At 41.1% G+C, this 25,075-nt stretch overlaps 1 protein-coding gene across 4 annotated transcripts in view; it reads right to left on the reverse strand.

Moving 5' to 3' along the window:
• rnf111 (ring finger protein 111) overlaps positions 1-22,280 on the reverse strand; it is a 40,422-nt gene extending 18,142 nt beyond the window's left edge. For 3 of the 4 annotated variants that reach the window (XM_030076868.1, XM_030076861.1, XM_030076845.1), the window contains exons 1-3: positions 22,168-22,280; positions 17,881-18,844; positions 13,480-13,612 (exon numbers count right to left, since the gene is read on the reverse strand). In XM_030076868.1, coding sequence (XP_029932728.1) covers positions 13,480-13,612; positions 17,881-18,760 — 1,013 coding nt within the window. In that variant the 5' untranslated portion in view covers positions 18,761-18,844; positions 22,168-22,280. Of the gene's footprint in view, positions 1-13,479; positions 13,613-17,880; positions 18,845-21,761; positions 22,135-22,167 lie in introns of those variants that run through there. The other variant, XM_030076853.1, reaches the window with a different exon arrangement.
• Positions 22,281-25,075: the final 2,795 nt, after the last annotated feature.

The raw sequence follows: 25,075 nt of genomic DNA on the forward strand, positions 1-25,075 counted from the left end.
TCAAAAAGACACTCACAAACACACGCATATACGCATTCATATGCACATACAAAATCACAAAAATACCAGATCTACTGCGGCTGCAAGAAGGAAAATATAGTAAAACATCTAAGACCTGTGTTAAGCTTTTTCTTTTATAGTCAATATAATAATCCTCTGCCAGAGTTGTAAAAAGAAAATGACCAAATAGTAGTATGAGCCTCCTTTCAAGTACATGTCCCACAACTTTATTATTACGTTTAATTATTGCATGATCCTTTTTTAAATGGTTTGTATCCACATAAATACAAGCTGCTATTCCAGAAACAAGGGATAGTCTGTTCTCTCAGAGCTGCCATCATTAAGCTCTGCATCCAGTACAGTCCCACCCCCTTCTATTTAAACCTTTCTTTTCCCTTTTCTACATCTTTCTCTCGATGACTCTGCACTTCTCTCACCCTGCCTTCAACACACCCTCCTTTCCTCCTTTTAATTTTCTCTCTCTAAAGGCTCTTGTTGCTCTGCCCCTTGCTCTCTGAGACTAGAGTGAGACGTCAGGGAATAGCTGCGTTTGCCCCCACAGTGCCGTAAAGCAAGATGAGCCGAGACTGGAGGAGGGGGGAGCCCCGGGGAACGGAGAAAGGAGACAGTTTGCGAGTGCCATAAAGCAGGATGTCATGGAGAAGTGTGGCTGGGGGATAGCACTGCTGTGCCAAGAGGGTTTTTAAAAAGCAAAGACAGGAGCAGCACAGCCCTATTAGCCACGGCTTGATCATAACTATGGAGCTCCTAGTGTGCCAAACTGACTACTGACAGACCACATCACTGAACTGATTAATTAATGTGTGTGTGTGTGTGTATATATGTATATGTCTGCTTTATTTGACAGTCACAGTGGAGAGAGAGGGGATGACATGCAGCAAATGGCCTGAGGTCAGATTCAAACACAGGACGCTGTGATCAGGACTCAGCCTTAACAAGTGGTACACCCTCTTATCCAGTGAGCTGCCGGGGCACCCCCATATTAATTTAAACAGTTTGACATCAGTAATTAAGTTTGCATCCAAGTGATGCAATTAATAGAACTGGTAATAAAACTATTAATAAAATGATGACTAATTATGTCAATTTCATTTCATAAGTTATATCTGTAAGACTTGATTTATAAAATTTTATACATTACAAGAAGTTTGCCGATAACGCTGCGAGCAGGGCGGGCAGAGCATAGTGGTGGGAGGGCTGTGGTATGGGCAGGGATAAGCAAATGCAGTTTCATTTCGATGAACTGGCAGTTTGCACAAAGTTTCTGTGATGAGATCCACCGTGAAAAGGCCCACTGCCTCGAACATCAATGTATGAGGCGATGCTAATTATAATGGTTAGTTATGAGAATCTTGACGTTACTGACCACTGGCTTACAGTACCACTGTTAACAATCATCAATAATACTGATATTCAATAAATAACTGCATCTCAGTTATTTTTCGTCAACAAAAAACTATGGGTATGACACGTATACACAAAAGTGGGACCTAACCATTTTGCAGAAATGAAAAACAAAACTTAAGTTTTGGGGATTTGATTTCATTAATGTACACAAAAAAATACTACATAAGAAGCTGAAACCTACCTACCATCACTGCCATGAATGAGGAAATAAACTACTTATAAAACATCTCTGAAATTAAATTACTCATGTCAAGTGTTTAAGCAGTGTTTCAGATGTGGCGGATGGCATTTAGTGTTTTTAGCACCATCTATTGGTCCTATGTCATAATTGGACTCGCCTGGTGTTTTTTTTTTTCTTTTGTGTACATACCCAAAATTGCCCCCGTCAGCACTGGGTGATATGTTCAAGTATTACAAATACACAATTTAGTACTGAACACAATATCTTAATATCAGGGCCCCCAGGGCAAAGTCACCTCATGCGATCTGAAAGTTAATGTCATCTTGGTGGGGCAGAACCTGAATGTTTTTAAACCAATGCTCTAGTACTATATGCATGAATTATATGAAAAAATCCTGCCCATTTCTTTCTTTTTTTTTATGAAGCTTTGCTAAGCTTGGCAAAGCTAGGAAGCCATCACCCAGTGGCAGTCGGCAGTGGCTCATTTTAACTGACTCATAGTGCTGCCTGCTGTTGTGGAGGGCAAATTACATAGGACGTTTGTGAGAAAATCCACAGCAGAAAAATTGTGCCAAAAGATTTTGTCTTTGCAGGAAATGTTTTTTGTACTTTTAAGAACTGACGTTTTTTTTGTTTGTTTGTTTTCTGGAGCATGACATATTTGAAATATGTTGTGTGATTGCTTGATAGGTACGTTTTGTATTTTGAAAACAAAACACAGTTTGTTAATGGTGTTTTGTATTTGCAAAGCGCACTACATTTGTTAGGGAATCATAGGGCATTTGTAAAACATGTTTTGTTTGTTTGTTAGGTTTTGCCAGTAATTTAGCTCCATACACTTGGGCATACTCATTCTTTTATTCCGCTGTTCCTCAAACACTTCTCAAATGCTGACTTAATGTTTTTTTTTTGTCATGTTTTTATGATTTTATGTTGATATAAAATCAGTGTTTTAAGTTGCAAAAAAATTCTGATTATTGAGCATCCTGCATAAATGAAGAATCATCCATGTAAATGTCACTGCATTGACACTTATGATTATTTTTCCCACCTGCCATTCTACCAATGCATGTATCAGTACACCTTTCCTGGATGCTGAAAATCTGTCACCTATTTAGCAGGTTTGGGATGCTTGGAAACAGTGTGTGCAATGTCTAAAATAATACAGACAGGATGAACTATATCTAGTCTATATCAGAGTGCTTAATTATGCTTGTGAGAGTTTGCCTTGGATCACAGTCCTCGCCTGTGCTTCAGCTCAGGAAATGCCATTCTCACCACTGTTAGTGATAATGGGGATTCCAATTAGCTCACAATGCAGCCCATTCAATTTCCTGTTGGACACGCTGCACAAAGTAAATGGAACAGAGCAGGAGGAAGCCAAGGTTTCTGACTCCACGGCTTAGCAAAAGCACACTCTGCATGCATATATGCACACAGTTGTGAGAACACACACATACACAGCGATGTGTATGTGTGTGTGGGGGGGGAGTGTAGAGAGGGGGTGTGGGGATGGTGTTGGGGTCTAATTGGCCCTGGCTCCTCAGCTCTGGGCTGATCCCAGCGAGCAGCACTGCCCACTAGGGAGGGCTTCCTAATTAATCACATGGAGACCTGGGACTATTTTGTAAATATCTGTTTACCACCATGCCCTCACGGGGTTAGCCCAGAGATAAACAGCACATAGTAAACATGAACACTGTGGGAATGCGGTGGTTGGCAGAGGTGATTCAGGTGACTCAGGAGAGGGCTGAGGGTCGGGCTTTCACACATTTGGAAGAGAAAACTACAGCAATTTCTGATCGTATCTCCAAAATAAGAATTTACATTAATACAAATATTTTATGTATTTTTTGTCTCCTTAATTAGTAGAAATGTATAATGTTAACATGAAATTTTCTTCAACTGTATTTGATTTTCAAATTATTGTTTTTTATGGATATATACCTTAAAAGGTCTGAATCTGTACTAGATGCAGTGAGATTTTTATTTAGGAGTGTCCACCTCACCTTTTTTCTGTATCTTGTGGTACTGTTCAAATTGTGTCCTTATGCAAACAAACAAACAAACAAACAAATAAATAAATAAATTGGGGCAAAACTGCAGAGACCAAAGCTATGGCAAGCCGAGTAACTGGAGGGAAGGTAACAGGTAACACTGTGTGGTGCCAGCACCACACATTTGACAATCAAATGTGTTAAATATGTTACTTATTAATTTTAAGCTTATTTGTCTCAACTAGCTGCAGGATTCACTGAACAAGTCATTTTGCAACTGGCATCCTCTTGAAGCACTACAGGCCACAATGTCCTCTCCTCCTGTTAAACAATGCCTAATGATAGACTTGGGAAAACAACAGAACCACTGACTCTCTCAACAACAACAACAACACATTGGTCTAACAGGATTCTTTACCAGTGTGTGCAAAAGGAAAGTCACTCAAAGGCGTTTTCAGTGAATTTGATGCTTAACATGTCTGTGATAGTACTGCTCTCCTGTAGCAGGACTGGCACATATCAGCACAGGTTACTGAATGCTGCTGAGTGAAACAAAGGAAGCAACTCACGGCACAGCCGCTCCAGAGATTTCTGTATTCAAAAACACAGGGTGTGGGCCAAGGCTGTGTTTGTGTTGTTATTTGAAGGCCCTCCTACCACTCAGGTGTGGTACCCTCCATCTGGTCTACAAATTGGAAATGTATCGAAATAAATGAGGCTCGGTGGGCAATATGCACACTGAAATTTAGAGTGGCGATTAAAATACATGAACATCTTGAGTCATGAATGATGGAGGATGTTGTTTTGCTGATAGGTGAAAATAATCTTGCAACTAGTGGATTTTGGAATAGCATTTGGCATGCTACCTGTGGGATTATATTTTACCTTAGTAACTAACTTATTACTACTATACCTAAAATTACAGATGCATGATATTGGATTTTTTTTTTTTGCTGATATGCAATATGCCGATATGCCAATATTTCCCAACTCATTTGGCTGATTGCCAATACTGATATATGCACATATTTTTCCACCTAATTGCAGAGAAAGTTAATGTTAATAAAATGCTTACTCTTTTCGTGAAGGCCCACTGGCAGATGTAAATATAAAATACACTTTTCAAAAATATACACAAAATAAGAAAATAAGCAAATAAGAAATCCACTTCAACCTAGCTTATGTAAGACATGCCACATTTTCTTTCCAAAAAAAAAAAAAAACTTTCAAACAAAAAGATTCATGATTCATTTCAGGCCAATGCCAAGATACTGATGACATGCTGATATTATTGCGTAAAATATGATGAACTCAGACTGCAAGTGGATATCTAGAATTGTTTATGTTGGTTACATAGGCAGTTGATAGCGTTAGCTCCTTAATAGTTTTGCTTGGTTTCTATTTGAATCTGTCTCGTCCCGTCTTTGACTCTGTTTACTTGATGAAGAGGAGACAGAGGTGAGAGAGGGGCAGAGAAGGCCATTTGCAGCCGCCGTTTGCTTGAGCCAAGCCGAATTTCATTTGTTGTTGTTTTGATTGCTTAACAACAGAGGTCAGTATTGCCACAGGAATTACAAATGGCCCCTATTTTTTTGCCAGACAACCAAAGCGAGGCCGGCCAAGAATCCTGAATGTCCCTAACTGAAGCTGAAGTGTCAGTCAGGCTTCAACTGGGCTTGCCTAGTCTTGTTTTGTTGTTGTTTCATCGTGCAGCCCTGGTAGGAATCTGGCACAACACTGCATCTCAACCACAGCGGGGCTGGTCCACCTAATTAACAATTCTGGACATCACTCACACACAGCCAAACCAAACTGCAGAATGAAACACTTGGTCATTACAAATCTGTCATATGGCTTTGTGCGAGAAACAGAGTGCAAACCAACCAGAGATGCAATAAGGGTTGACTGACAGTAGAGGGGAAAACAAGGCAAGATGTGCCATGTCTGTGGAGGCAAAATGGCCAGTTTGTACAGGCTCACCAGCCAAACTAGCTGGACTTCTCACTGCTTCACCTTCACTGCAACCCAACACATCAGCAGCTGCACTTGGTCAATAATGTTACAAGACTGGTTGCGTTTTTTGACGTGTATCCTTTGGGGTGCAAGATTTTGTTTGATTTCCTTTGTTTACATCACGTTTGTGTTTCTTCTGCACATTTCAAGGATGAATCAGTCAGAGGCTAGAGCTGCTGGAAGCTGGAGATATGTACACTCAGCATGAGTGAGCAAGCAGGGACTACAAAGTCACTGAGCTGGTAGCAAATTCCGGAGAGTAATCTCATACAAATTGAGCATCAACAATCTCAATTTGTGCACTACAGCACTGGAGAAAAGCTGCGTGACAAATATGGGGCTCTCCCCTAATAGGCTATTTATTTCCGGTTTCCTTGTCTCCTCCTATCCCATAGTGAACCGACTGAATTCCATGTTTTGCACACTTCCCCCATCAGGCGTGGAGAATCATTAAAGAAACAGTCCAGCTGTAGCATATATTTAACAGCAGTTACAGAGCTACATACGTTGGAGCTTTCATGAAATATAGGACCACAGAAAATACATGTTGGTGAGGAGTTACACCTGAATCCAAATGACAGAAATCTGGGTTGTAATGCCAGAAAAATTCAATGCCTTTGCTGATGGCCTCAAAAAAGGCTGGGGCTGTGTCATACGCTCTGTGTGTGCCCACAGACACACACATAAACACACACATGAGCATGCTCACACGAATTGGAGCCACAGCACTGTAAACAAAGCTTTCATTGCTCATCCTGCTGACCTTTGACTCCCCACCCTCCCAGCTGCCCATCCCCCACCCACTTGGAAAAGCACAACTCTACATTCTGCAGCGAGCCCCGACATCTTTGAAAGTCAGGAAAGCAGGCAGATAAGACAAGCCACGCCATTCCAAGCTTGCTGCAGTGCTCTATCACATCCTGGAAATATTTCCAAAGTTTACAACTAAGTTCATATAAAAAAGGAAAAGTGGAGGAGGGAGAGATACTTTGGTTGAAGAGACAGATAAAAGTACACAGAGAGAGATCTTGAAGTTGCACTGCATAATGGCTTACACAAAGAGGAAAAAAAAGGTATAGTGAGAGGACTTCATATCAAGACAATGAAGAAATAAGGTTCTCAGATGGGGTTGGAAAAATGAAGTGGCTGCAGAAATGTACTCTCATGTAAAAGTATTTCTATCACACTAAATATATGGCAGTTCTTCAAAGAAAAAGAGCATCTTGTTCTGTTTCTTATGCCATTCACTTATCTATGGTCTGCATACTTCTGATACTTTTGAAAGGCCAGAACAGACAGGCCTTATCAACCTATCCTGTTTCACCTTTCATTTCAGTCATTTCATTTGAAAGCAACTACAGAGGACAATAGCCACTTGAGCCACAATTAACAGACCTCCCTGCTCTTCTTGGTGGGCCACATCATAGAGCCTATCTGTTGTCACACTAGCATGAAAAAACTTAAGTTAAAACAAACTGGCTACCAACAGACCTTTTGGACAGGTGTTATTAATGACATTACTTGAGGTTTTGTTCGATTTAGATCTAACAGAGCCAGGGCCGTGGCATTGTGCATGCTGGCTCACAGGAAAGACTCTTCTTCACTGGAAATCCTCTTAACTACCCATCAAACTATCATCAGTAACACCTGTGTTTACCCTGCTTCTTCATGTCAAAATGGCTGCTGTGAAAAAGATCTATTCTTTTGTCAAAACTGCTTATTCTTCTTTCACCAATCTGTAAAGAGGCCAGCTATAACTTGGTCTCTTTTCAAGTTCCATAAATGTCATTTTGTTAATGCTTGTTGCCAAACATAGCTACGCTGAGTATCTGTTTTGCTTATTTTGCTATTATTACACTATAAAGTGAAAAACAAGGGGTTAATATGTGAGTGATATTTGACCCAACAACTGACTTTGTGGCATCCACTACCCACTGTGCCCATCCATGAGACAGACCAAGGTTCATTTAAGCTGCTTAAAGCGACTTTCTGACCTCTAAAGTGTGTCACAAGCACAAACTCCGTTTGTATATACACAGTCACTCCTCCTTCCCTACCTCTGCACCGACAGATAAGCTGTAGAAGCCAAGTAAAGAAAAAAAGTGCATTTTGTGGGGAATTAGGGACACATTTTAATCTAGTGGCTAGTGTTCGGTCATTTTGGCTCTGAGCTTCTCTGAGCTACAAGGTAATGGTTGAATGAAATTTTTCTGTCACTGCACTGCTGATGTATGAGGCTTTTTTGTTTGCTTTGGGCTTGAAGGGAGTGATTTAAGTGCTTTTTAAACTGGACACTGCAATGTTGCATTTAACTGATGTGAAATTTGGACACATTTGTCTGCAGAATGTGCAGTTTCAGAGAAGCTTTGTGAATTTCCCAGTATCTATCTATCTATCTATCTATCTATCTATCTATCTATCTATCTATCTTTGAGTGACGCTGATAGCTGCTGGCAGTCTGGAGACACCCCTGGAGCAAAAGTGGATATTTGGGTTTTGTCTGGTTTAATGCATCCTTTGTGAACTCGAACACAATAATAAAACAACAACTATATAACCTAAACACACTACAAAATAAAATATGTCGGGTAGCTCTTCTGCTTGGCTGGAATTCTGGAATATTACTGGTCATATTGGTCGTAACCGAAGAAGTATAGAGTAAACCCTAATTGGGGGTGAGACAGGAAAGAAAGGGGGTGAAGTGGAAGACACAACTCATCGTTGGACTGATAACAGAAATTTAGAAATACTAAACCAGGCAATAAAACAGGCTGACTATAAATTTTATGGTGGAAAGAGACTTACATTTTAAGACCCCTTAGAGTCAAACAAGCAGTTGGAGTTGTGTTGAATGTTTCTAGAGAGAGTTAAGTACAGGGGCATTGAAAGGACTCAGATCAGATGAGCAGGCCCCTTTTGGAGGGTCGTGGCTTCACTGCTATAAACACCAAGGCATGCAGCTCCACTATGCCTGCTTTCCCCGAGCAGTGTAAGCAGAGCTATAGAACCCATGAGCAAGGCTAATCCACTGAAAAACCACATTCACCCCCGCCAACTGCTCTCCCATCCTCAAACCCAGGGTCATACCTGTAATGTAAGCAATCAGCTCTGTGCCCTTATTCCTTTACCTTCTTAGCAGCTGCATTTACATGCGCAGAGTAACTTGGCTACTGGCAACACTCAGCTTAAGGACTTAATCAGGTTAAGCTATTTATATGAACCTTAGATACCCTGCAATTCAGCATCCATGTTTCCACAAGTGAAAGTAACAGATAGAATATTTCTGTCCACCTGCAACATCTCACCCACAGAAAGAAAAATCTTCCAGCAAAAAGCTGCAGCCGCCAATTCCCCTCTTTAACAGTAGATTACTTTGAATGTAGGGGACATAATGAGGATCCCAGTGGCGCCTACAGCCTGTAACTTTCTCTCATGATATTGACTTCACAGATGAAAGTTGGCAAAACATGGTGATATTTTTGGTCATCGGTTCACATCAGTGGTCCTTGAATGCATTGTGTGACATGCCTATCAACAGCCAATTGGGGTCAGCTGCAACTAAAGACAGGCTCAGACAAACTTCTGACAGTGTCAGAAATTTGGGTCCACAATCAGACAGTGTGATTTCTACTACAAACCACGCCTACAAAGCAACAAATTGGAACCATGACATAGAATACACATGCCATTACCTACTCAAGGGTGATTTTTTTTTATCTGTTCATTGACTATTCCAGTGTAAACATAAATAACTTCACATAGTAAATCTTCCAGCGCCACTCCCAAACCCCACATTTACATGGGGACATTTGAGGGAAAATCTGAGTTCAATGGGAGCAATCCTCAGAAAAGTGTCTATACAGAGACCAATTCAAACTCTATTTTCATACTGGTGATACATTTAATACATGATAATTCACATATTTGACTCCATTATAAAGTCAAATTTAAACATTCACAATGCAGTACCATGAATATGAACTTCGAAAAACATGATTTCTCTTCGTCTTAAATATAAAAACAGGGTCAAAATGAAATCAGAAGACTCTTACTTCTGGTTTGTGTCCTGCTGACCAACAGAAGCTATGGTAGCATGTCGAGTTTATATCAAAAAACATCAATATACTAGCCTGACCAAAAAGTGAACCAGATGCAAATCAACTCAGCCATCTTAGTGTTCACACTGTAAACGAATTGGAAAGAGCCCTGAGCTATTTCTGGTCCACTTTAGCACTGATGAGATTGCATGCCACTTGTGCTTCACGTTACTCCTTGAAAATGAGATACTGCATCTCAAGAGGCTTATCCTATTAATGATAAATACAATTTCCTGAAAGTAGACTTATATATAACGTGGTATAAGGAATTTTAATCAAATATTGCAAATCAATGCGACCCCAAAGATTACAAGATCACCGATTATACCCACTGATTAATGGTATTTTCTTTAAAGCACATTAACATAACTCTGCCTTCCTCATTTATCTGGGCATCAAGATTGTCATTTTTCTAATATATAAAGACAGGTTTCTCTGGCTCCAACAATAAAACGCACAAGTGATTTTCATGCAACCGAGTGAGGTGAGTCATTGTGCTCACGATGGGTCACAAATTAAATGTATCTGTAAATGTATCTGCCACTTGCCAATTGAGCTACTTTAACATCACTCCTTGTTCTGGAAAACACTTGTGTAGGTTGTCTGCTAATTATTTAAAGTTAGTGTCATCCTACTGCTAGCCGTTTGCCAGGTAACAGCCATTCATGTAACAAGCTTATTTCAAGAGTCAAGAACCCTTCCAGAGAGCAAGCTATTCTGCTGGTTTTCCCACAAGCTAACAGACCACAGTTAGTTGTCATTCACCCTTTGTGAAAGATTGCCGCACTCTTACTCGCATTATCATTATCCTTATCTCTTCTTCATTTGGGTGAGGTCCAAAAGAGGACAGCAAATTAAGCTGCCTTTTCATGGTTCAGCCAGTTTACTTACAGCATCGAGGTGGGAGGGTTGCCTGTATAACATCCTTTTGCTCAATTAAAACACTAGTTCTGCTTGCATAAAATTCTTGACACACAACATACACCCAGAAGAGCGGGCAAAGAGTGATGCAACCTCGCTGGCATATTCTTATCTGGAAATCGAACCAGTGTGTGTGTGTGTGTGTGTGTGTGTTTGTGTGTTTGTGTGTGTGTATTATTATAGAAAAGTTAGGAGAATTAAAAGCATCGACCCAAAGCTGGGTCACTTGAATAACAAGGTTGAGAGCAGAATTCTCATGTGAACACAGACACAGAGGTATCTATGGTCCCTTCTCATCTGCATGACCTTGGAAGCAGGCTGTTCACTCTCTTGAGAACTGAAAACTTAGTGCTATCAGTTCCCTTCCCCCATTCAAGAAAATGCATCCACCCCAGAAGCTGTGCATTCCACACACGCACGTTCAAATCCTGAACACAGATTTGAATGTCAGCCTAACAAACAAATATCCAAGGTGTCAAATGGCTGGGACCAGCCCTGGAGATTTTAAATCGAGCACTCCACCCCGGGAAGAGGGGCCATTATCAGTATATTAGTTCAACTGTTTTAGAAAACAAAAAGACAACTAACTAGCAGAGCACAGACAACAATACAATTATGATGCAGCAGTGCAGGCAGTAGGGGCTCAAAAGAAGAAGGAACAATGCCACATGACCGGTCATGCAAGAGATAGTAAGAGGCTGCAAGAAGCTTCTCCTCAGCCCCGAGCTCCAACAGACTTGTTTACTCAAGGGGGAAGGCAGCTCAGGCCCCTACAATACTGGGAAGAGAAGAGGCCATGTTTGCCTTTCTGTGTCAATAAGGTACTGTCTCTAGCATGTACCCAAAGATTACTCTACAAGAAATACACTTAAACATTTTTGTCTCAGCTGCTGTTGGATACTGAGTACTGGTAAAAAAAAAATATTTGCTCAATGATGATACTCCCAAGAGCTGTACATTGTGCCATTTGCTTTAATGCAAATTGATGTGCAGCTGCTTTCTCTACTCCTGATGTAAAACCAATGGTAGCACAATGGTGGACGTCTGTATATGGTGTTCATGTGAGCAGATCTATATGTTATATGCAACTGCATAAATGGTCCGATCTGTTATGGAGCCTACACTACACATTATATACTGTTCTGGTATGTCTTCCTTTACTATAATAACCCATACCATTATAGCCTTAGCAACACCTGGGTGACATTTAGTTTCGGAGTTAACCAAACAAGGAAGTGACTCTTTCATTGCTGGAGCAAAGCACACTGAAACCCCACCAGAACAGAGCTGACAAGACATCACAAACAGAGAGAAGTTAATTTAGGCTGACAAAGAGATTTTGCTATCAAGAGTGAAGTTCATAACCCTTGCTATATCTGGCACTGGAGATTGGGACAATCAAATCAAGCCATTGAAAATGACTGCACTGAGCCACCTCCGATAATAATAATAATCATTCTGAAGGAGGTGATAAGAGCGGACTTGAAACAAAAAAAGTGAGAGAAGTAAAGTGGTGAGGAGACAAGAGAATGCCAATAATCCTCTGACAATTATCAGTGACAAAAAGCAACATGTGGTTCGTGCTCCTTGGTCAAAAGTGGGCGTGGTAGTGGGTGTGACATATCACAATATATCAAGTGGCATAACTTCCAAACGGGTTGCCCACATATTCACCACATCTGGTGGGAAGGTTGATCATGGGTCACAGAAGAAGTGATTGACTTTTTGTGCTCCTTGGCCATAAGGGAGCGCGGTACCGGCTATGGCATACCACAGACGACTTCCCAGTGGATTAATGTAAAAAATTTTACATACAATGATTGGGCAGGCCAACGTGTCCTCTGAGTCAGTAGCCGCCAACAAGTTGGTTGACACACGGCCACGCCCACTTCTGGTTGTGCCCTATATTACAGTTTCTGGACCAGAGGTATCAGCTGCACTGAGTTTCCCTCCATCATTTGTTTGTTTACCTGTTCAACTCATACCATGTTAAGTCAATGAAATACTCTTTCATCCAGCTGCCTCACATAGTTCTGATCAAACCGGGGATGAGGGTTGTGTCATTTCATCATTGTTTGTCAGTTTTATTAAAAGCCGAATATTGAAAAACTGAATTTCAAATGAGTTAATACAACTTCACATACAATTTCAAAACACATGATGCAAACTCAACTGCAAATTTAATACCACAGCTTTGCAATGATGCCCTGAGATCCACAAAAATACTTGTGCAAGAGGCATTGCCTTGGTATGACAGGGAATATATGGAATGGATTCTCATGCAGCTTTACAAAGTCAACAGGCTTCACTCTCTGGAGGTACAGTATGCTATATTAAATTTTGTCTGTGTATGTTTTGCGTTGGACTAATAAGACTGTTTGGCCGAAGTCCTATCATATTTGGGGATGTTTATACTTGCAAGCGTCTCTCCACTTGAAATCTTAAAGTTATATCCAAGCTTGCTTCAGCTGACAAGATGCACTGAATTTTTTTCTGTTATTGCAAACTCCAGCATGAATATAGCATCTACAATGATCAAAAAAGGAAGCTGGAGGAACTCAAATCACATGGGGCCTTATTTCAAAATATGACAGTATTATAATATGAAAAATTGCTCATTTGTGTTCTTCTACCAAAAGATGCCCACCACTGCTGGTATAACCACGTATCCTTTCATCCATCTAATTAAATACAAAGATGCAACTCTTCCACTACTTACATCTTCTGAAAGCTAAATTAGTGGTATTAAAAATACATAGTGAAGAAGTGTTACATTATTCTGTTCTCAGTGATGCCATAAAACATAGTTTCTCGGTGTTTGCCGACTGGTCAAAGTGCCTACCTGAAGCCATCTCCTACTGTGACGATCTCCACCTCGCTGTCTGTGGAGGTGACGTTGATCTCCTCGCTGGCAGGCACAGGGGGAGCTGGAGCCGGAGTTGCCTCGATCACCACCACATCCTCATCCAGAGCACCTGAGCATGTCAGAAGAATTCAGCGTTATACCTATGCATACATAACAATGCCACTGAATACACTGTGCTATAATGTATTTTTAAATCAACAGATAATGTATGCTTGAAATGAAAACCCTTAACTTGCATTCTTAGTAAAATTGCCCACTCTTTGAATGGGTTTAACCTCTATTGAGTAACTCTGCTTTATCAGTGTGGACCAGATGTTGAGGGAATAGTTGTCAGAATTCAATGAATCACAAACTATCTTTTTAAAACTTGACATGCAATATAAATGAATGTTGTCACATGTGTATTCACACACACACACCACAAGGAACATAGTATGCTGCTATTATTTTCCAATCCAGCTGAAAACAGTCTGTCTTCAGTGGCTTAGTGTAAAACCAAGCAAGTTGTGGAAGTCGAAAGATAGCGCTTCTCCAATATCATCATGCAGGGTAACTGTCTCCTAGGCACTGGGCCTCGGAGAAATGTAGGTCAGCAAATCCTGCTCCTCACTGTTTGCAGTGGGATTGGCTTTTTTTCCCAGCACCATTACCAAATCTGCCCTGTGATTGGTCCCCTATGGTACAACTCTCACTCCAGCCCCGCCTGGCCTTGGTGTCAAGAGAGGGCCCTCGGGTGCATTCAATAAGCCTCGACGTTTTTAAAATGTTGCAATCAGGAAAGGGAAAAAAGGAGAGTAGTTATTTTCTCACCAGCAACCTTGGCTGAAAGAGACAGCTCTTCTGATTATGGTTCTCGTTTCTCAGTCTAAGTGACAGATTTGCTGACTCTCATGCATCTGGTGTAAGAGTCAAGGTTTCAGCCTCTATCTCACATTCTTAGGCCTCCCATGTGAATCTCAAGCCAAATTTTCACGGCAGATAGCAGATGTCATCTAAATAGCTGTCAGCCAAACTGAGAACAGACACGGTTCAGATACATTAACTCAGCATTAACAATTGTGTAAATGAGTAGTCACTGTACTCTACAGTTGTTTATCAAATAGACAAACATGAGAACTTTGGCCAATATCAAGGCGGAAATATACTTTACAGCTAGAGCCCAACCCGTATATTAGTTGATATCGACCTATCACAGATATACTGGTTTCGGTGTACATGCTGTCCAATTTTGTTGATATGAAAACTTGTTTTCTTACAGAACATAATGCAGAAAAAGATGCTTTGGACATTTTAAAAATGCATTTTTAATCAATTTTCTTAATTCAAGGAGAAAAAGATAGGTAATTCTCAGTGAAGCTTATCTGACATCAGCGAACTGTCATTTTGAACAATAAAGTTTACTGTTAAGCTGTAAAGTATCCTCTCACCATTACATATCTTTGTCAGAAGTGTATGATAGCCACGTTTGAGGGATCATTGCAAAAAATTTGAGTTTATGTATAGCCTATATATGCCGGAATATTGATATGGGAATTTTCTTACTCCCTAACATCAGTATCAGCCCCAAATAATCCAGTATCAGTCATGCTCAATTTACAGCAGATCAAATATACTTTTAGTAAAATAATTACTCCACTGGTAATTAGACTGAATAGCAGGCAAGTTTAACAGTGCAAGAGCTATAATGGTTTAACAGGTTGTGTCTTTGCATGCAGCAACAAGTGACTTGCCATGCTACTGAACTGCGTAACTCCCCAGAGTGATTTCTATTGCAAAGATCTCCTGAGAGCTGCTGCTTAGCACCCTCTCCAAGCCTAGCTACCTGACACTCTGGTGAAGCCTTCATGCTGTTCCTCAAACAAAAACACCTTACATCATGGCAGAGCACACGGAAAAACAAAGGCAGGGTTGCATAAGGTGGCAAATACATACTAAATAAAATTACTCCAGATCAGGAGACAACTTGAGCCAAAATGTCAAAGGATCTGAGTGACCACTTCTTAAAGTTTAACTTAGGAGTCTTCTTTATCAGGTATTAAGTGACTCATTTGAGATCTAACTATACAGTCTTTATTATGTGCTACTGATTATGTTGACAGGTACCATGACAAGAGAGCCCGTAGACTAACTATATCTTATCTAATGAACACAGGAGTGACCTGCATTACGGGTTCAATGTGAATTTGGCCCTTTGTATGAAAATGTGGCCTCTTAATATCTTGCTGTGATTTCAGTTCAGCAGCACAAATAAGTTTAGCAAATCTGATGTCATTCCAAGGTTTCAGGTTTGAACGTTTCTATGGCCCCGTTACATTTGTGCTAAGAAGCCAGTCAGAAGGCTGGCTTCATCCACTCTTCCCTCTCCTCTGTTGTCAACAAACGTCTTGCTTTCCCTCCGAGACGTGTTGTTTCCATGCTGTTTAGAGCTCGAGAGTAGCTGAGTTTTCTCAAGCGGTCTACCTCCCATGACAAAGGCACAACAGCAGCCGTTCCCATGAACCCCTCTACCCTTCCTCATGACCACAATATTGCAAATACTGGCATGACTATATGACTGCATGTTGACAGTGTGTACACACAAATCCTGGCTTAAAACCTGCATACACAGTAAGCAAAATTTCAGCACTTGTTAATATAATCTTACTTGAATTTGTTATTATTGTAGGAAGAAATTTAGAACAGTCCATGCGTGCAAACAAATGACAAAAGTCCAGTGGTCAGATGACATTAATAAACTTTTATCCAATGTAAATAGTGTATTAGAACCACAATATGGCTCTGGCAGGGGATTAAGTGATGTACCATCAATTTGCATGGTGAAAAAAGCTGATCAGCAACTTGATTTGCATTCTCCAATGGCACACCTCTCTGCAAAAGGGCTTTCCTTATACAGGCAAATGCATTTTGTATAATGTAAAGTGTAAGTGTAAGTGTAAGTGTAAAATGTATAGGTGTCAAAACTGCAAATTATGGTCACACCGATTCACAAACACGCACACAAAACTGGCTAGTGTGCCTGTATTTTGAATCTGCGGTTCATTTTGAATGTGCATTTCCTTTGCACACAAACTAACAACATTTGTACAATCGTATTAGTGAATAGGGTCTAATGAAGTAAGGTGAAGGTGAAGCTTATCCGAGGAAAACAGTAAACATTGAGTCCCCTTGTGAATGCTGCAACATTTCAGCTCAGGAAACAGAGGGTGCCTGTCACATGCAAACTGGACTGCTCCACTTCCCTGAGGACTGAAGAAGCAAGCTAGGGTGCAGATTTATGAGGTGAGGAGACCTGCTGTTCTAACAGGTGCAGAGGGGCTGTGGTTTCCACTAAGCCTGCCAGGTGTGGGGCCTGGATAGAGGAGGAGAGCTGTAGATGTTTACCTATCAGCGAACCTTGACTCAACGTGTGAGTGTTTTATGGATCCGCACCTGCCTAACCCGCTCAAAACCCTAACACCGTAACATATACACACAGTAATCCTATTTCTCATGTACTCACATTTATCAAAGACTTAACTGAAGCTATACTACACATACACCACACAAATTATCAGTTGATTTGACTGTGATCTCAGCTCTCTGGCTTCCTATAGAGCCTCAATGTCTTGGATTGAAAATACATTAATAATAGACTAGTTGGCTTTCTAGTTAACAACAACACCTGAGTTGTTAGGAAACATCACTTCTGGCAAGCAATACACTGATAAACACTGTTGACACAAAAATGTGAATTAGAAAATGCTAGAGCATCTTGTAATCATAAAAAGTTTTGCCTACAGACACGCAAACATGGAGTACATGCAAACTACCTCCTAAGATCCCACAAATATGTTTGTTCATTGCATGACTGATCAAAATTTCTTTGCATTCAACAAGACTTATATAGTGAATTGTGAAAATTTAGAATTAAATTTAAGTTGAATTAAAAACTCAACTTAATATATACTTCTTTTTATTAATGTTATACCTTTATTTTACCATTTTATACCTTATACCTTTATGTTATTTTATGCCAATAATGAATAGATTTGACTTCAGCAAAACGATTCTGCTGAGTTTGATATCACCTCAAGCAGAGAAGAATGAAATGTCTCACACTGACAAGCTGACCTTAACTTGGCTTTTTAAGACCAGTTTAATGGCAGTTCAGATTAATTTTCTAAAAGACAGCAATTATGCTGAAGGACTGCTTCATGTTTTACAATGCTTTCAACTATCTTGCGCTGTGAAAAAAAATGCCTACAATGGAGAGTTCCCAGCGCTTCATGCGTGAGGCACTGTTTTTCTTAGAGCAGGCGCATCACTGTAGATAATATCAACTAAATGACTGATGCATATATGTAATACAGAAATCAAGAGTTAAGGCTTGTAATTTACCTGTGGCTACGGCAGCACTGTTGGGCTGGCTGCTGGTGCTGCTGACATCGACGTACAGCTCATCCTCTGCCTCTGTGGAGGAGGGGGAGGACGACTCGCTGCTCAGCTCCTCGCTGGAGCTGCTGGTGCTGTGGAGCATCGCATATTTCCTCCGTGCAATCACTTCACGTTTCTTCCTCTGGAGAAGCAGTCGCTCCTTCTGCTTCTGTGTCCGTGGGGCCCCCCCGGACGCCGTTTTCACATAGCGCTTCCTATGCAGAGGCCGCCTGCTGCTCAGGCACGGTCGTTTCAGCAGCACTGGCTCGGCCTCTGACCGCACCCACTTATGCGAGCGACTGCTCCGAGTTCGACCCAGAACGGGACGCAGCCCGACGCCGGTCCCTCCTGCCGCTGTCAGGGCAGGAGCCTTGTGTTGGCCCCCTGTTGCTCCAGCTTCCCCCTCGTCCTCTGAGCTGAGAGTGTCTGAGTCCCCAAATCGCAGGCTAGAGGAAGGGGAGGAAGCGCAGTCACTGAAAGAGGACTCGTGATTGTGTTCATCTTCACTGGGGTGCTCTAAGAGTTCTATCCTGGGACGCTGTGGGGCCAGCGAACTCTCGCTGATGTGGCTCTCCTTCAGGGAGCAATCTGAAGGCCCCGCCTGTTGGCTTTTGCGTTTTTTGCGCCCGGGGAGGCTCCTTTCTGAGTCTCTGTGTGTTCCCGTGTCCCTCAGGGACCGATGCCTGGACTCAGCACACAGGGTTCCAAATTCGCTGCCCGCTTTGCCAATCACCTCCATATTGCCAGGGAAGCTCTTGGCTGCCTCCATGGGCTCTGGGTTGACTAGGGGCTCCTTCAGATGGTCCTGTCTGCCTGGGGCCTCCGATGGCACCTCACTTTTCATGGTGGCAGGTCCGTCCTCACAGAACAAACACCAAATACACTTGCATCAGGTTCCTAGGCATCTATCAGTGGCATCTCACTAAACCTAAAGGTAGAGTGGAGAAGTGAAGGAGAAAAAACAGAAGACATAAACCTCAGGTGCATAAGCCACAACACCATGCATCAATCCTTCCCAAAGGAGAAGGACACATCTTGAGACTGATGTCCAAGACCAATCAATCAACAATCAAGGCTCTGACTACTGAGCTTAAAAAACAGTCTTAATGTCAACACACCATTGTACTTCAGCTATGGGTTTTATTAGATGACCGTGGTAGACCTCTTTTTAAGTGATGACTTCAAATCTGCTATTTTATAATCTGTAATTACCAACTTTCAGCAGTTTTTATTTGACTGGTCTGGCTGGATGTTTTTGATGAAACTAAAATATTATTTATTCAATTTCTTCCACACAACAGTCGCAACACTTGATTATTTTTCCATCATTTCACAATGTTGATGGTAATTTCCCTCTTGCCACCTCGTTTATTCAAGCAGTGACCAAACTACAATATTCTGACCAATTTTGTAATGTTTTAGATTATTTACTTAACACAAATTAGCCAAGAGAGTAACATTAACTGGTTACATTATAATTACTGACGTCCCATTTGACAAACTCACTTGCTTTGAGAAGCAAATATAGAATACAAGTCATGAATACTAATACCAAAGTTTTTTTCTGTAATACAATAACAGTTAGCACTTTGGGGGTGAGTGGGGTAGTGCCTCATGAGGGATAAATAAAAACACAAAAACAGTAACCAAAACAACAGCAAAACAATAAAGGAAAGAAATATAAAAGCAATACTGAAATAATACAGGAGGTCAAAAAATATTAAAACAGCTCACTCCATATGGTCAAGTGCCTAAAAACGTGTGGTCTCTCTGTCCTCAGCTTCAGATTTGTTATTAAGAAGCAGTCAGTGCAGTGTGAATATCATTAACACTCGCCTTTCAGGAAAAGAAAAAATAAACTTCCTGATGTCCATATTAGAAAATCTAATATGGACATCAGGAAGTTTATTTTTTTATTAAATAAATTTATTTAATTGCTAAGAACTTAACTCTGATTATATACATTTTTGGAACGTTTTAAAGACATAAGTTTAAGCACGTGTCTCAAAATAAGCATCAGCATCCACACCAAATTTTTCACAGTGTTTAAAGTGTTGTAACACATTTATTCACGGCGAGACACGCTGTTTGTGAGCACAAATTACAACTCCAGAGCTGCTTTTTTTGAGATATAAAATAAATAGCCACAGGGTATGTCAAATGTGAGGGCTGAGTCAATTGTGCCGTGCTCACTATTTTGTTGATTCCAGGCAGTGCATGAATCAGCCTGAACAATAATCCTGACTCTAAAGGGAAAATCCACCACAAAACAGAACACACATGTCATTGTTATGATTTTGGGCTGATTCTGTGTCAGACTCACAGACACCAAACAGTGCCTCCCAAAGACAGAGCCAAGAGAGTCCCACTGCCTCATACAATGTGATCAAGAGAGAAAATCTACATCCTCATCTATAAGCAAGGAAAGGGAACTACTCTTAACCATTGTGTTGAAGCAACATATTGTATATTAGTCCTGTCCAATAACCCTTTCCTAAACCCCCTACCCAGTTTCCCATTAGGGATCAGTAAGTGTTTCTGATTTCTGATTCTAAACTGTGATCACCTGCAAGGGAAAATATTGAAATAAAACAAATAGATAAAAATAAAACCAGTCCCATTCACATCTTTAGATGAAACTACAGTTGCCCTGTTTTGTTTGCTTTACTTCCCCCCATTTGCTTCAACTGAAATATCACTGAGTGTAAAGTCACTTCTTTATAAATAAAGCCTGACAAACAGGGAAGCCACCCACTTACTACATTCACTTCATTTTTAATGGCTTAATTGATGAATTCAAGACTTTTTCTGACTTTAGAGGGTATGATCAGTAACAAATGACTCGTAGTAGTATGTGACTGTCCTGTTCCTGTTAATGATGTAGGAAATGGAGCCACTGACATCATCAACATCAAATTGGTCAACATGCACGACATTACACTGCATTACAGTTCCCACTAAAGATAAACCAGTGACTACCACCTACTGGGAACGTGACAGCTTGCTCACCCCTTGAGCCGGCTGCCAGAATGGCAACTTTTGTGAATTAGCTCTGCTGTGCTTGGCAGCTGTGTGAGGATGCTTCTCTCAGGTAAATAAGTGCAGATGGGAGCCGCACTCAAGCCCCAACCTATTCCCCACTTCCACTTTATCTGCAACCCACTGATGAGCCTTTAGTCCTTCAGATGCCACAGAGCAAGCAAGGACATGCATGAATACAGGGGGCCTCAAAAGGATGAAGGCAACCTCCCAGCGCACCAAGGATACATGCAGATCTCTGAGAGCGAGGAGGAGAAAATGGGGATGATGAGCTGCAGATAACAAGAGCTAGCTCCACGGGGCAACATATGATGCTATGAGACCGGGGACAATAAACCAATTCAAGATGTAGGGCTGCTGAGCTGCTGTTCACGACATCCGCTGGGTTTTCAGTCCATGTAACGACTTACCAGCCTGAATGAGGACTGAGGAAACAGAAACAGAAACGTGTACTTCTCCATCTTACCAGTATCAATCCAGAAACTCATCGGGACGGGCACAGTCAACTGAACCCCCCCAACAACGCTTCACAATTACGTTTTAGCCTGGCTGCTGCCTGCCTACATCCTCCTAATGCTACAGCCAGAAGAATCAGCCCCTGACACGACTAAGGTCACACAACGTTAAAACTAGTGCTAGCCTTACAAACACCACAACACGGATAGTTAGTGCGACATAGCTTTACATTACTAATGCAGCCAGCTTATGAAAAAAAGAAAAGAAAAAAAAAAAAAACAGCAAACTGGACAGTTAGCCACTTAGCCTGACACATATTCCTGAGAGAGGACAACAAAGACAAAACATACCTGGGTCTAGTCCTTTTTTCAAATTTGTCACCGGCCTTTTTGAAACATGTAAGGTTGATCCCAGTGGGGAATTGGGACAAACCGATGAAAATAGGTGGTTGTACAAATGTTAAGGCTGACTATTAAACGAGCCGGGCCTACGTACACATCGCGATCCGAGGAGGTTAGTGGTTGGGATTGTGAAACTGACAACACAGTCCCGAGCTGAGCTGAGAGGCAAAATCGAAGGCAAAAGGGCCCTGGCTGGCGACGGGCTAAAGCTAACGTTAACGCTAGCTCCACTTCACTAACCAAAGAGCCGATTTTACCCAGTCATTATTGGTGTTCAACGGACTCTCACACCACCGTAGCGTGTCCTACAGTCTCTCTAGTGTGTTATCCATAGGAGAAGATAAAAATATCTCACTATTAGCCCTCGACGAAGTTCCCATTCCTGGTCTTTCGAGGCATCCACTGTTGTTTACCCAGCAGGTCGTCTGGCTACTGATACAACACAGCAACGTCTGCTCTCAGCCGCACGGGGGCGCCACACCGCCGCCGCCGCTGCTTCACGACACTTTGCGACAGTGCGTTTCCATGTTAATTTCTTTTAACACACGCGTTTTCCCCAGTGGAGGGTGTAGACATAGATATCTATAATAAAGGCTAGATGTCTTACGGCGGAGTCTGTAACGTCATCACCGGGCGGCCATCTTGCCACAGGCAAGCTCTCTGGCAGAATCTATGGTAACAGACGGAAGGTGAGCGATCTGCACAAACGTAAATGCTCTTATCTCGCTGAAATCTTGACGGATTTACAAACGGTTTGGTTTCTTACAAACATTATTAACGTGGCTACAATTCTGGGTGTTTGACTGGAAGTGTAACAAAATTATTAATTAAATACAGTATTATAGCTACATCTCTGACGTTTATAACAAACCACACCGTTTGAAAATCGGTAGAAAATTGAGCAAGTTATGGTTATTTAAAAGTACATGCACCACTACCACACAATGTTATGGGTGAGCGAGTTGACTGTGGCAAGATGGCCGCCATGTGCGGACGTGCGACTCCATTGGCCGGCAGCGCCCACGAGACATCTAGCCTTTATTATAGATATCTATGGGTGTAGATGCACGGTTCTCTGGTCCCTCTTGGTAACGCAGGAGTATCTACAGTCAAATGCATCTGCTCTGATCAACTTATAACGCAGGCTGATCATTCTGCATATGTCATCTGTACACATGCTCCATCCATCTATACGAGGGCGCCCACTAGCGGACACAACGTGGCTGTGTGACAACTTCAGCTCTTATTGGCTGTGTTCATCCCTGATGTTTTTTTTTTTTTTTTTTTTTTTTTTTTAATCATTCCTTTTCACAAATGCAAAATAGTTTCTCTGTCAGCCCATCAGCCTGTGCATACATAGTAAAGTACATGCACCACCAAAAACACCCATTCAGTCCAGTTCAACACCTTCTCACTGAGACTGTGAGAATAACCCTGTTCAACATTACACACACCACCCTCACCCAAAGTGCTCTGCAGGGAATTCCCACACACTGCCCTGTACAATAACTCCGATTAGTGCAACGACCTCCGATTAACTATTAGATGGCTAATGCACTTCAATGACATGATTTGCACTTCGCCAGTTTGCTGCGTTACACCATCTGGAAATAGGGGTAGTTTTAAATTGGCCTACCCAGCCATTTGAATTTGCATAATTTGCACCGTTTCATATTATGCAATTTAATGGCAACCAAGGAGCTGTGGCTGAAAAGAAAGGACATTGAATGAGGTTAAAAAAAAATACCCGATAAGTAAGGATTTTTTTTCTTTTGTACATTCACATTGATGGCATCCATCTTCAGATAATATTATAGACCTTATTATAGACCTCTGCTACACCTACAGACCTGTCTTTATGTGATATTTTATGTCAAAATTTCTACTGTGGAAAAAAAAAAGTTCTATTGTGTTGGATAATCAACTATTTACGATTTTGTGGTTTGTCCATTTCAGCCCAGCAGGATAAACCCTTGCCAAATCCAACTGACTGCTACATTTATTTGTGATTGGGTTACCACTCCATGCCTGGACCTGGCCTCGAGAGGGAAACTAGCATTCAGATGAAAACAGGAAATAACAATTCCTGACGGGAAACTAAATAAAGCCCCAACAAAACCAGCTTGCTCAGCAGCTCTTATATTCAATTCATACAAAGACATGGAGTGCATATTTACAGAGAAACATAGCGTCTTCACAATCAGCATCACCCAACAGCCAGTTTGTCCGAGTGTTGTCTTAGTTTTTGAACATTGGTCTTGAATTCATCAAAATACACTAAAAATTTCTATTCCTTTCATTTTGTTAGTGAAGAGTTTCAGTTTGACTTAAGGCAAACATTTTTCATGCAAAACTGTAGGTGTGTTGCATTGATTTGTGTATAAAGACTAGACTGTCAGCAGGCCTTGAAGAGATTAAATTAACATCATTGTAATGTGGCATTTGCATAGCAGCTTCCAAGATTTGCCTACTCTCTTCTTGGTCTTGGAAAATGACTCAGCTGATTACAGCTCTTGGCCTTGAATGGGGTTTTCTTTTCATGACTGTTGAGAATAGCCAACCATGTACCAATGCTGTGGCATCCAGAGGCTCTGTGGATCACGTTTCATGTCTGGTGGCTAAGGTGAAGAAAGCACACGCACATAGAAACTCAGTGGTAGCTATTTGTTTTGACATGGAATAATGATTCGGAGTACATATGTAGCTTCTGATGATCCTCTGATCTGCATACTGTCCAAGGGCAGTTCCTGTAATATGCAAGTAAGGAGAACATTATTGCAGATTATAAAAGAACAATTTCTTGTAATAATGAAATTATTCTTCTTATTATTATTCTTGCTATCATCATTATTATTATTACATGGCAGATGAAGTTTATTTGGCACATTCCCTCTATGATGATACTGACAGAAAAACTGTTACATGTAAATACAGATCTGGATCTGATTTTCTTGGTCTAAAGCACTGGTAATGCTTTAATATGATTGGATTCATATTCAATATTGATTGAATGGAACGATTTATTGTGCAATGTTGTTCAAAGTCATGTCTTGCCATGGCGAGGTCACTCACTGTTGATAGCCCTAAATTGTACCTACATCAAGGACAAGTACGGCATAGTGTCAGTTAAATATGTAATTATCGAATATAGGGGTCATCATCCATCTTACTAAACTCTTGTTTAAGTGGAGAGACAGATGCATAGATGAATGATGAACATAGAATGGTTTTTGTTCATTATTTATGACCTTCACAGGTTGTCA

Source organism: Myripristis murdjan, chromosome 3, assembly GCF_902150065.1.
Source record: "Myripristis murdjan chromosome 3, fMyrMur1.1, whole genome shotgun sequence".
Lineage (NCBI taxonomy): Eukaryota > Metazoa > Chordata > Actinopteri > Holocentriformes > Holocentridae > Myripristis > Myripristis murdjan.